Below are 12569 nucleotides of genomic sequence, written 5' to 3'. Positions count from 1 at the left end.
GCCTCGGGACTCATTTAGTATTCGTCTATTTCGGCGTCTCGGTTCTGCTTTTCTGAGATGATGAGTGTCAGCATTTCTGCGGGGACCTTTTTGCCGAACAGGCGAGGTCGATTGGGGGAATCTATGAGTATGATCGTTCTGTGTGGAGCGAGAATGCGTCATGATGGACATCAGAATGTCGAAGAAGGCATGTAGAGAGAAGTCTTCTGTCGACCGGCGAGGAGAGACTCGGCCCGGTGTCCTGCACAATTGATAGCATCTAGTAACATGTTCAGCGCTGGTATATACTTCTCGAGAAGCAGGCCTCTCTTAACCACCCGGTTCACTTTTGGTGAGTCCATTCCTCTGCCACCTTCACGTGCTTGACACCTTCAGACTCCGCAGATTTGCCGCCGTCAACGTCGCCCTTTGACATCTGAACATCACATGGCCATCTTCCTGGATCCATCTACCATGGATTTCTGTTTTCCCCCGCCAGTCGATTCATCTGATGAACGCTTGGTAATAGACAAGAACATGCAAAGCACTATGTTCAGCAGCCCGCGCAGGCGGCGTGACGGTTGCTCTGAATGTAAAAGGAAGGAGGTAAGAGCAAGTTCAGATTGAGCCCAACACTGACCAATCATCCGCAGTGCGATCTCAAAAGGCCCGTATACTCTAACTGCACACGCTTCCCAAATGAATGCAAATAGGACTTGCAATGCATTGTCACCGAAAACCGGCCCCGGAAATAGTAGACCACCACAGTGGATGGTATAAACGGGACGCTGTGATTGGCCAAACAGCATAGACTACCCGGTTCGGTTAGGCTGTATGTCCGGGACGTTGGTCAGCAGCTGTCAAGGCGAAGTCAAGGCGAAGTCAAGGCGAAGTCAAGCTACTCGAGAAACCTTCGTGCGGCTAGCGCGTGTATTGGCAAAGCTCCCCCAATGCCAGACGAGGACGCGGCGTGGATGCGGCGCAGCGATCGTTCCTTCTGTTTCAGCACTCGCTCTTTTCTTTTCTTTTGTGCCGCACACCCCCGCTTTTGACGGCATCACATCCTCCAATCCACTACTTGTTTGCCTTAGGATACTACTGGCCCCCACACCATTCACGCGTGGCTGCGTAAGATGCAACCAGCCCCCAACTCATTCCGCTCGCAGCTCAGCCGCACGGTCAGCTGCCGTTTCTTCAACAAGGCTTGTCTTCCCCGCTGCAACGAGCGTCTTGTTCTTCGCCGTCTCCCAATTTCTCTCTCACGTTGTAGCCGCTATTCCACCGGACGCCATGGAAGAGCGCCAGCAGGACAGGTCTCTCGACGACATGTGGAGTGAGGCGGCGCAAAGCTACCACCAAACTACCGGCAACGTCCTTCAAGGGAAACACCCGACAGTTGAGGAAGTTCTGGAGAAAATGCGCAATGACAAGGACAGCCAAAGTGTGCGCGCAACACGTCGGCAGAGCGTCAGGCTGGTTTTGGATCGCATCACAAGCCTGGGTGATTTGGCTGCCGCAGGCGCCTCGGCGGTCAGCCTTCCTTCGTCGCTCATGACACTCAGCTAACACTCCAGCCCAGGCTTTCCCGCCCAGCAGTCTTTGCTTCACCGCTGTCTCATACCTTGTCGAGACTTGCTGGGAATACGAGAAGCAAAGGGCTGTCATTACCGATCTCTTTGATGCAATTGCTCCATTTCTGGAATGCTTCGACATTTACCGCACCTCGCATCAGCTCCAGAACACCGCCGATCCTGGCGTCATGAAGCTCAAGAGAGTCATCCACGAGCGATTGCAGTGCTTCATCTGGATATGCAGCCACTTCACCAAGAAGTCCAAGGAACATAGGCTCAAGCGCTTAACCAAAGCTGCAGTCCGCATCGATGATGGCGTGTCTGATAAGTTCGATGAGATAGAAAGGCTCGAAAAGGCCGAGGTAAGGTTGCTGCAGGCCCTCGGATTCATCGAACTCGAGGAGATGCGTGACATTCTCCGAAGGCTGGAACGCAAGAGGGAACAGGAAGACATGGACCAGTGCCTGGACACCATCAAGGCCTCTTTGGACATCGACGGAACGAAACACAACTGGCATGATACACAAACCGCCATCTGGAACGACACTGCCGAGTCGACTGGAGAGTGGCTCTTCAAACGACAAGATTTCAGAGACTGGAAGAATGGCGGAAGGGCCTCGGCCCCCGCCGTTTTCGCTTTGAAAGCCGACGATGGCTATGGGAGGAGCTACCTGTGTGCCGCTGTCATCAACCATCTGCTGAAGCAGCGGCCAAACGACGCCGGCCTCAAAAGGCTTGTTGCCTTTTACTACTTCAAGAAGGATGAGCGCGAAAGCAGCTCCATGAGAAACGCCCTACGCGCCATCTTGTGGCAACTGTCCACAAACAGAACCAACAAACCATTTGCAAAGTTCTTTTCGCGCAAGTGCGAACAGGTTGAGCATCTGCCCTCATCCAAGACTCATGTGCTCTGGAAAGATTCCATTTTGGAATATCTGGAGAAGCCCGAGGTCAAGAGCCAGGTCTTCATTGTCATTGACGGGATAGGACATGTCAGTGAGGACTATGACGAGTTTTCACAGATCGTCAATGACGTCTCGTCCTTTGAGAATGGGCTATCTTCCATCCGCTTCCTCCTGACAGGCTCAAAGGTCGACCTCAAGGGGCTCAGGAGACATTTTGGTACCCGCATTCCAATGACGGAGTTGGCCGTCAACGAACACAACAAATCAGACCTCCAACTTTTCGTCTCGAGCAAGATACAGGAGATCAGCCGCACTTGGGATCGGACGTCCGACAGTGAGAAGTATCAGCAGCTGATTGAGAGGGCTCTTCTGGAGAACACAGACGGTGACTATCAGAACCTGAACCTCACACTCAAGGAAATCAGTAACGCCCGGGGGAAACAAGACATTGATCGTATTCTGGACCCCAAGCGCTTACGGATGCCACGGGAGGAGACGATCAGACGCCAGTTGGTCAGCATGGAAAAGACTCTTGTCGAACATGAGATCGACAGCCTGAATGAGATCCTCCCTTGGATCGTGCTACCAAAGTATGACTGGCCGACCATGAAGCAGCTGAAAGCGGTCCTCTTTCTCAAGTACAAGCAAAACCTATTGAAGTCAGTCGAAGACCTGATTACCGAGAGATACGCACCATTACTGGAGGTTGATGGCACCACTGTGCGCTCGTACCACACAATGAAGTACTTCAAGAAGGAGAATGGTAGCCAACAGGCTCAAAACCCTAAGGAAACGGAGCCGGACACGCCTGCCAGCGCTCAGCAAGACATGATATCGGCGGCAATATCCCCGTTCCTTGGCAAGCCTTCGCATGACAGTAACTGTCAAGTGCACCACCTTCAGGTTGCTATGGTACAAAAATTCCTTCTGACTGTCTGTGATGAAAAGCTGTACGGTGACTTCGGCTTCAAGGAATTTTTCGAAGGTCTACAACGCCACCCCAGCAAGACGATTGTGTTCAATCGCGTGGACGGTCACTCGAAAATCATTTTGACCTGCTTGAAGGCACTCTGCGCTGAAGATGATGTCAAGGCCGAGGCTGAACCCCTCGTTGATCTTGCCATCACACGTCTTTCCTGGCACCTTTCACAAATACATTCGCATGAACTCTCTTACGTGGATGTTTCAAGAAGACGAACTATCGGCCAGCTTCTAGTCAAATTGTTCAGAGACAGAAAGTGTATTGAAGGCTGGTTGACTCCAGAGAGGATCGAGAAGATCCGGCACAGATGGCTCTATCATCCACAACAACAACACAAGAGCAGCTTGGCGGGCATAGCCTTGCAGTGGCTCAAAGATCCAGAAGTCGTTGCTTGGATTGACCCGGCTGAGAGAGAGCTCGTCAATACAATCATATACGGGACCAAACGCCTCCGAGACCTCTTTGCCGAAGCTACCAATTTTGTTGCTGAAAAGTGGCTGCTCGATCAGAACTGGGATGTTACTCAAACCTTCTGGTGGGTCTTGGGTTACGTCCAAGAGGTAAGTGAATGCCCTGCCTCTTAATAAGTTTGAGAGTTGATGACATGATTCTTTGGTCGGGAGTTCTTTCACTCCACTACTCTGAGTAGTCCAACACATACGCCAGGAACCACTAACGGCTAAAGTTGCAGAAAACCGAGAGCCATGAAAGCGCTGACGGGACGGTTCACAAGGATGTGGAGAAAAACAGGCCCTCTCTGAACGACATCTCTCAGGCTGTCAGCTGGGCCGAGTCTAAGGTCGATACACGTACGAGTAATTTGGTGTCGGCTGTGCGACTCCTTGACACCCTCATGCGGTTTGAATACTATGGAAAAGCGATTGAAGAGGCTCGGAGTCGCGATCCTAACGGCTGGACGAAGGATTGGTGCATCGCGCGGGAACACCATGTAAGCGGCAACCATTTTGCCGTGATTGAGTCTCTTGGACCCGTGATGCACAAATTCCAAGCCAACAAGAATCTTCAACATGGCCTCGGAATGCCCTGGAAAGAAATCATCTACCTCTACGCCGAGGCCCGTGAAGCTGAGGGGGATGTGCAACTTGCCTTGGATGCCTATCAAGAGCTCCTCAAGAGCTGGCCAACCCACTCCGAGACTATTGGTAGAGCTGTCCACTGCATGAGACGGCTGGCGAGGTTTTCGGAGATCATCCGGCTACTGGAGAACCATGGGGATGCAGCACGGAATAGCGGGGGATCACTTAAGATGCTATTCCTGGACCTTGCCAAATCTCCAAGCTTCCATCACGACGTCAATTTGGCTGCAGGGAAAGAAGGACGACTTGAATTGATCAAGGATGCCTACGAACATGCAGTGGAAGCTTGTCCGTCTGGATCCGAGGCCCTGTTCTACCTTCGCCACTACTACGGGCTGGCCTTGTGGTATCAGAAAGATAGGGACGGGAAGGATACCAGGAAAGCATTTGAGATCTGGGAGAAGAACATCTTCGACAAAGATATCCCCCAGGACTCATACATTCAGCGCATCACATCGTTCAAGCTAGCATCCGTATATCTCCAGCTAGCCAGGGACAATCACTTCCACCAGACTCCAGGTGGCTGCATCTACGTATCCAAGCTGGAAGCTCTTGTGCAACGAAAGAGCACAGACTTCCAGTGGACTGGCTCCGAGGAAGTCTTACTTGCCCGCGCCTATCACTTGGCCAAGCAGGGTATAAAGGACAAGGCTCTCGCGGACAAGCTGGGTAGGAATGCCAGGATGCTTGCAGCAAAGCATGTGGGCCCAGCGCTGAATATCCTGTGTGATGCTGATCCGGACAACGACTGGGAAGGATACACTTCGCTTTCCAATACGCTCGGCCATATGGACGACGACGAGAACGCGCTCGCCGCAAAGTCCCTTATTGGTCCTCTGCAGAGGGATTGGATGAATCCGGACATTGCGAACGACATTGCGGAGATCAAGTACCTCAGAGGGCGCTTGAAGTCCTCCTGCGACAATTGCGGCTACCAGTGGACGGACGTGAGCGGTATGCACATTTGCCGAGACTGCATTCGGACTATATTCTGTGCGGACTGCGTGCGCAGATTGAAGAACCCGGACGACACTATCGAGCATCGCGTTTGCGACCCGAGCCACCAATTCTTAGTGGTACCGAAGTTCAAGCCTGTCGAGCTGGACTATGTCTTGGTGGAGAATGAGTTGATAAAGACTGGAGATTGGAAAGAGAATGTCAGATCAAAATATGGGGTTTGAGCGCAGTCTCTTGGGTAGACAAGTGGTTTGCCTGCATCACACTACCTCCTCTGGACCGCTCCCATCTCTGTTCGCTTGTTTGTTCCGTCCTTCACTCCTATGTTCACATCTATTGTACGTAAAATCTATCATTTGGCTACACGTTTTTCAAAAGCAATCCCATCATTACCTGTTCGTTCATATCATATCCCCCTCGCAGTCAGAAAGTCAAAGTCCGCACCCTCATCTGCCTGATTCACGCACTTATCATACAGCGCCCTATATCCCCTCCTCACCCGCCTCGGCTTCCCCGCAGCCACCGCATCCACCTCTTCAGCTTCCGCCAGCCTTCTCTCCACCACCTTCCTCTCCTCGATCCTAGCCCTGATCTCCTCCTCACTCAGCAACACATCCAGCCTCCTCCCCTCAAGATCCACCCTGATGACATCCTCATCCCTCACAATACCCAACACGCTCTCCACCTCCTTCGCCTCGGGACTAACGTGCAGCACAACCGTCCCACCCGCAGTCCCAGACATACGCCCATCACTCACACGCACCATATCCTCGACCCCCTCCCTCGCCAGTTTCCGCGGAATGGGCAACATCCCCGCCTCCGGCATACCCGGGTGGCCCCTCGGCCCAATGTTCTGCAGCACGAGCACCGAGTCGCGCGTGACGCGCAACTCCGGGTCGTCCAGCCTCTCGGCCAGGTCCTCGGCGTCGCGAAACACGCACGCGGGGCCCGAGTGCTGCAGCAGCCGGCGGTCCTTTGACGCCGACGCCTTCATGACGGCGCCCCGCGGCGCGAGGTTGCCCGTCAGGACGACGAGCGAGGAGGCCGGGTATAGCGGGTCGGATAGCGGGCGCACGATCCGATACGATGCTTCGAAGGGGCGGAAGTTGCACGCGTCGAGCGCCTCGCCGAGCGTGCGGCCCGTAATGGTCCGCGCGTCGAGATGCAGCAGCGGCCGCAGCTGGGTCAGCAGCGCGGGCATGCCGCCCGCGTCGTGGAAGTCGGTCATGTACCCGCTGCCCGACGGCTTGAGGTCGACGAGCAGCGGCGTCGCGCGGCCGACGGCGTCGAAGTCGGCGAGGGTGATGGTGCCCGCGAGGTGCGGGTGCCGGTTGATGATGGCGAGGAGGTGGACGACGGCGTTGGTGGAGCCGCCGACGGCCTGCAGCACGGTGATGGCGTTGAGGAACGACTCGCGCGTGAGGAGGGCGGTGGGGAGGAGCGAGGCGCGGTCTTGGTGGGTGGCGGCGTGGACGGCGTTTTTTCCCGTCTCTTCGGCGACGCGCAGGCGGGCGGCGGAGACGGCGGGCGCGGTGGCGCCGGCGCGGAGGGGAATGAGGCCCAGGGCCGCGGTGATGCAGGCCATGGTGCTGGCGGTGCCCATGACGCCGCAGGTTCCGGACTGAGATTGGGGACGGTGGTGTCAGTTTTAAGTGTGCTGGCTCTGCTTTTCTTTCCAAAACATCAGAACTTCAAAGCTTCTTCCCCAGTCCGTTCGTCTCCTTCTCCTCTCATCCTATGCCCCCTCTGTAGTCCCCTCCCAAGAAAAAAGAGGCAGCAAAAAGAAAAGTGAAGTGCAACAAACCGTCGGAGCCAACTCGTCATTCACCCCCTCGATATCCTCCACGTCCATCTCCCCGGCCCTAAACCTCGCCCAACTCCCCCTACAATCCGTGCACGCCCCCACCCTCACCCCGCGATAGCTGCCGGGCATCATCGGCCCCGTCACGAGCGGCAGCGCGGGGCACACTTCCCCGGCCGCCACGGCCCCCATCAGCTGCGCCGGCACCGTCTTGTCGCAGCCGCCCACGAGCACCACGGCGTCGACCGGCTGCGCGCGCACCATCTCCTCGGTATCCACGCTCATCAGGTTGCGCAGGAACATGGACGACGAGGGGCCCGCGAACGACTCGTGCAGCGAGATCGTCGGGAACTCGACCGGCAGCCCGCCCGCCAGCAGCACCCCGCGCCGCAGCGCGTCGACGAGCGCGGGCGAGTTGGCGTGGCACGGGTTGAAGCCCGACGCCGTGGTGGCGATGCCGATGATGGGGCGGGCGAGGGCCGAGGAGGAGAGCCCCGCGGCTTTGATGAAGGCTTTGCGGAGGAAGAGCGAGAAGTGCGCGTCGCCGTAGCTGGTGAGGCCTTGGCGGAGGCCGCGGGCGGAGGCGGTGGCGAGGGGCCGGGAGAGGTCGTAGTCTGCGTGGTAGTCGTGGTCCTCCTTCGAGTGGGGTGGTTCGGACGGGTTGGACATGATGATGATGATGATGATGATGATGATGATGTTGTTGTTGTTGTTGTCTGCTTGTGGTGTTTCTTTTTTTCTTTTCTCCTCTCCCTTCTCTTTCTTTTGGAATTGGCGGTTGAGCTTTCTCCGTTTTCTTCTTCTTTGGTGGTGGGAAACGTGTAACTTGCTGAAGGCACGCGGCCCGGGGCCGATTCAATTCACAAAGAGCCAAGGTATGGCGCGATTGCGGGGCAGGGATTGCTTAAGTAGATCCTTTTTCCGCTCAGCTTTTCCGCCGGCATGCCTCACCCACCCCGCATCTAGAGTGGGGCGGTATTATATCGCGTTACCCGTGAGTGGATGAGCGCCGGTTATCCTTATCGATGACATACAAAGACATTGCTTGCGCTCCTTCATCAGTGACATACCAAGACACTACTTCTGCTCCCGTCCCTCACGCGGCGGATACTCCCGCGTCTTTTCCCCGGCTTCTCCGCCACCACCTCCTCTTGCCTCCTCCTCTACCTCTAGCTCCACCTCCACCTCCACCTCCGCCTCCGCCTCCGCCTCCGCTTCAGCTTCAGCTTCCGCCGCCATCTGCAGCGCCGCCTTCTCGTCAGCTGTCAAGTCGCTCGACGCCGCCTCGAGCTTGACGAAACCGACCATCAGCACCAGCGCGACGGCCGCCATGCCGACCTCGAACCAGAAGACGGCCTTGTAGCTCCGGGCCAGCCCCAGGTGCTCCGTGTTCGCCGCCGCCACGTCCGCGAAGCCGAGGAAGATGGCGATGCTGAGCTGGACGAGCGTGTTGATGAGGGCGCCGGCGAGGCCTTGGCGCTTCAGGGGGAGGCTGGTGGTGAACTGCAGTTACGTGTGAAGTGTTGTTCGTCGTTAGTCGTCGTGTTGCTGCCGTAGGGGGGAAATGGCTTTCATGGAAAAAGTAAGAGAGGGGGGGAAGAGCAAACTTACGAAAACGTTGGTCACGGTGAATGTGAGATCGATGGCGATGGTTGCGCAGATCATGCTGGGGAACGTGTAGGCCCAGTAGTTGGCGCCCACGGGTGCGATTGCGAAAAGCAGGGGGGAAATGATCCAGGCGAGGCCGGCTAGGATGATGATGCCGGTGCCTGGGATCCGATGGAGGACCAGCCCGCCGACGGTCGAGATGATGCATCCTCCGAGGGCCATGGGCGTGAACCAAGCTACGAGTTGGAGCGGTTCGCCTCCCATGATATTGGTCATGTAGAACGTGGTGTAAAGCAGGAAGACGCCCAGACTTCCGTACGAGAAGAGCAGTGCGATGCAGAGCGGCTTCATGTACTTGACATGGAAGATGTCGAATGGAAGGAGCGGCTGCTCTGCGACCCAGCCTTCAATGTAGACGGCCACGGCCAGGAGCAGCACGCCGACGATGAGGAGAGCGTAGATCCGTGGGGTACCCCAGCCGTGAGGAGCGTTGGAGCTATCGGTGATGGCGTATACGACAAGGACGAGGCCGACGGATATCAAGACGGCCCCCCACCAATCCATTTTCACACCCATACCCTTACGCTCCTCTCTGTCAGACGGAATAGCGAAGTAGGCGACGACACCGGTGCTGAGGGAGATGATGGTTCCTACGAAGAAGTACCATCGCCATGTGGTCAACTGAGCGGCGATTCCGGCGAAGAATATTCCAAGGTAGAAGCCTAGCGGGGCCATTGCGCCGTAGATGGCAAAGACCAGGTTCTTCCGCGGTCCAGGGCGGTAACAGCTTCCGAGGAGCATGAGGCCAGTGGGGAGGTACGCAGCGGGACCTAGCCCACCCAAGGCGCGGCAGAAGTCCATCATGAGCTCGTTCTGGGACCAGCCAGCTATGAACGACCAGATGGTGAACCAGACGATACCACATATATAGACGGGGTAGCCACCATACATGTCCTTGCAGTAATGCGTCAGCACCCTTCAAAAGGTCGGAGAGGAGAGGACTTACGCCCAGGCGGCCGAATGTAAGCAGGAAGCAAGCAACGACGAGTGAAAAGGCGTTGGCGGGCCAGGTTTTGGAGGTGGAGGGAATATTCAGCTCTTCTACAACCGTAGGTAGGATCACGTCGAAGCCAGACACAAAGTATTCCTGAGGCATATCAGCAGCTGAGCGGCAGACGTTGTCGGAGTGCTACCGACCGTGAGGGCCTGTGACATGACTACCGAGTAGACGAATCCGATCTCTGACCAAAGGGAAGGTAGCTTCTCCGGCCTTTGTCTGCCCAAGCGATCCAGACGAGCCTTGTCGGATTCGCCCTCAAGGGCGGAGGGCGTTGTATCGTGGGCGGCATTTGACTCGGACGCTAGAAGCCTTTCTCACATGTCAGTAATGAACAAGGGAAGGATGTGTTGGTGATGGCGCAACCTACGTGGGAGTGCCAGGCTGGACACTTGTAGCAGCCATATCCGTCACCAGGGCCAGGTCAACACCACGATTGGGAAAGATAGCGAGGACAAGCAGATCAGCGGGTTGTATTATTGGAAAGAAGTTGTTTGTACATGAAGCAGAAGATTAAAAATCACGTAACGAGTGGGACGCAGAATGACGACCGCTAGACCCAGCGGGGGCGGTGTACAGAGCGAAGTCAGTAACATGACGACCTGGCGGGATGACTGGTACCCCGCTTAGCGTATCGGTCGTCATCCAAGGGCGCGTGTGCAGAGCAGAAGGAAGGCGACAGCGAGCCCAAGGCGAGACGCTCCCGCGTCTCGGCGTCCGCGGAATCCGCCGTCGGAAACTCGGCAGCGCGCAGCCGTGTGCTTTCTGCAGTCACCTAGGCACGTCAGATTAGCGCATGGGCACGTTTTGGACGCAGCTGTCGGTGGTGGTGGTGTTTGGCGAGGCAGGCAGTGGCAGCGTGGCAGCGTCCATGAGTCGGGCCCGTCGAGAGCGGCGGAACAACGGCGGCACAGCGCCGGGGCGCCCGCTTACCAAGCACGACTAGCGCCGAAATAATTTCTCCTACAAAAGGCTCGCATTCCCTGGAACCCTCTTCTCCCCGACATCATCAGTCAGGTAAAAAATTTACCTATCGAGGCTTCGCTACGGCGACTTGCTGAGTGTCAGTCCTTTCTCTGTGACTTTCGTTCCGTTCCCGGCCTCGTTGAGCGACGCGTCCGTCTTTCCTACCAATCGCGTTATGTCTGTTCACTAGACCGTGGTTGTGGGATGGCCGCTACATCGCTGAACTCGAAATGAAGAGTTTTTCATGCGACGCTTCTTGCAGTCGCATCTTTTTTCGGTTCCACCCGCCCTGCATGACATGGCCTGCAGGCTGAAGCCCGACTTTGCAACTTGCTTGATCACGATGCCGCAATCTGCTCGACTTCGTTTGATTGTAGGTACCGCGCGCAATAGTGGCTTGGCCATGCTATGACTTCACGTGCCGTCAAAATACCTGTCGACACGCGGAAGCAGCAAAATCATCGGTGCATAACTTCACGAAACACATGGAAATTTGATCATCGCGCACATATCCATTGTCTGTCTGGTATGAAGTACGCAGTCATCGTGTCGACTACGCTACGCAAAGCCCAACGGATTGCACACTCTGCCAATGCAGTACTCTAGTAGAGGCGCTTGGGAGGAGACATGGTAGCCTTGATGGTAAGGCTACCAACGTTCTGCCAGCCCTTCTTCAGCAGGGAGACGAGGTAGTTGATGGCAAGCATGATGTTGCCAATCAGCTCATCCTCGGTCATATCGACGTTGCCGACAGCGACACCCATGCAGAGCACCTTCTTCAGCTGGAACTTGATGGTGGACTTGACCTCGGTGATCTTGTCACCCAGGTTCTCAGCGTGCGAGACGGGCGTGGGGAACTTGCCGGCTGTGCACTGTGTCAGCCCATGTCCTTGCCTTCTGCCGAGTTCGACCTGTCTTACCCTTGGAGAGACCGGGACCTAGGAGACGGGGAATCTGCTTGATCAAGGTGTCGGAAGCGATGAAAGCATCGTACTTGCGAGCGAGCTTCTTGATCAGCTTCTTGTTCTTGTTGAGCTTCTTCAGGTCGTCGGCGCTCATGGCGTCAACACCACCGTGCTTGGCACGATCGATATCGTGCTGGTCACCGAGAATGCTAATCCACAGTCAGCGCTGCTCTTTTTCTTTTCTCTCCACGTTGTCCCCGCATGGCCGTAGCACATTGAGTATTGTCGCTTCGAGATCGTCGCGAGGGAAGTCGTACCAGATGGCCATGTTGGGGCGCGGGACCTTGGGGAGCTTGACGGTGCCCGAGAAACGCTTGTCACGCTGGGGGTCATCTGTGGCGGGTTAGCCCATGGCTTCTGGAGCGTGATGGACAGGGACGTACAGTTCTTGAGACCAATCTGGAGCTCGACGGTCTCCAGGAAGTTCCTCTTCTTGGTCTCGTTGGAGTACTCAAGGAGCTGCTGCACGTTGGTGCGCTGCGAGTAGTCTCAGTAATTGCGGTTCGTTGCGTTGCGCTGGCTCAGGGAATGGCGTAGCGCTGAGCGGGAACGAGGCTGCTTACCACGCCGGCGACGGTGATCTTAGACATGATGAATGACCGTCTTCCAAGAAACCTGTGGGGGTCTTTTGGTGAGGACTAGGCGCAGGTGTCGTGGTTGGAGGCGGAAAAGTTCGCCGCG

At 56.1% G+C, this 12569-nt stretch overlaps 4 protein-coding genes across 4 annotated transcripts; 1 reads left to right on the top strand and 3 right to left on the bottom strand.

Annotated features, from left to right (window-relative positions):
• Window positions 1-1269: 1269 nt before the first annotated feature.
• On the top strand, window positions 1270-5715 carry BKCO1_600058 (neutral amino acid permease; the record flags this gene model as incomplete). Its single annotated transcript, XM_020277928.1, has 3 exons — window positions 1270-1509; window positions 1559-3997; window positions 4129-5715. The coding sequence occupies 3 exons, from the start codon at window positions 1270-1272 to the stop codon at window positions 5713-5715; spliced, it is 4266 nt and encodes a 1421-aa protein (XP_020133911.1).
• Window positions 5716-5897: 182 nt separating this feature from the next.
• Window positions 5898-7961, bottom strand: BKCO1_600057 (dihydroxy-acid dehydratase; the record flags this gene model as incomplete). Its single annotated transcript, XM_020277927.1, has 2 exons — window positions 5898-7112; window positions 7296-7961. 2 exons carry the CDS (start codon window positions 7959-7961, stop codon window positions 5898-5900), a joined length of 1881 nt encoding a protein of 626 aa, XP_020133887.1.
• A 408-nt stretch (window positions 7962-8369) lies between these two features.
• Window positions 8370-10362, bottom strand: BKCO1_600056 (drug resistance protein; the record flags this gene model as incomplete). The annotated part of the gene is made up of 5 exons (XM_020277926.1): window positions 8370-8795; window positions 8904-9854; window positions 9907-10047; window positions 10098-10269; window positions 10328-10362. The coding sequence occupies 5 exons, from the start codon at window positions 10360-10362 to the stop codon at window positions 8370-8372; spliced, it is 1725 nt and encodes a 574-aa protein (XP_020133888.1).
• A 1163-nt stretch (window positions 10363-11525) lies between these two features.
• On the bottom strand, window positions 11526-12478 carry BKCO1_600055 (60s ribosomal protein l10a; the record flags this gene model as incomplete). Its single annotated transcript, XM_020277925.1, has 5 exons — window positions 11526-11788; window positions 11844-12037; window positions 12146-12221; window positions 12272-12365; window positions 12452-12478. The coding sequence occupies 5 exons, from the start codon at window positions 12476-12478 to the stop codon at window positions 11526-11528; spliced, it is 654 nt and encodes a 217-aa protein (XP_020133889.1).
• Window positions 12479-12569: the final 91 nt, after the last annotated feature.

The sequence above is a fragment of the Diplodia corticola genome (assembly GCF_001883845.1).
Source record: "Diplodia corticola strain CBS 112549 chromosome Unknown scaffold6, whole genome shotgun sequence".
Classification (NCBI taxonomy): domain Eukaryota; kingdom Fungi; phylum Ascomycota; class Dothideomycetes; order Botryosphaeriales; family Botryosphaeriaceae; genus Diplodia; species Diplodia corticola.
Note: the sequence above shows the minus strand (reverse complement) of the source record. Positions and strands in the feature narration are given on the sequence as shown.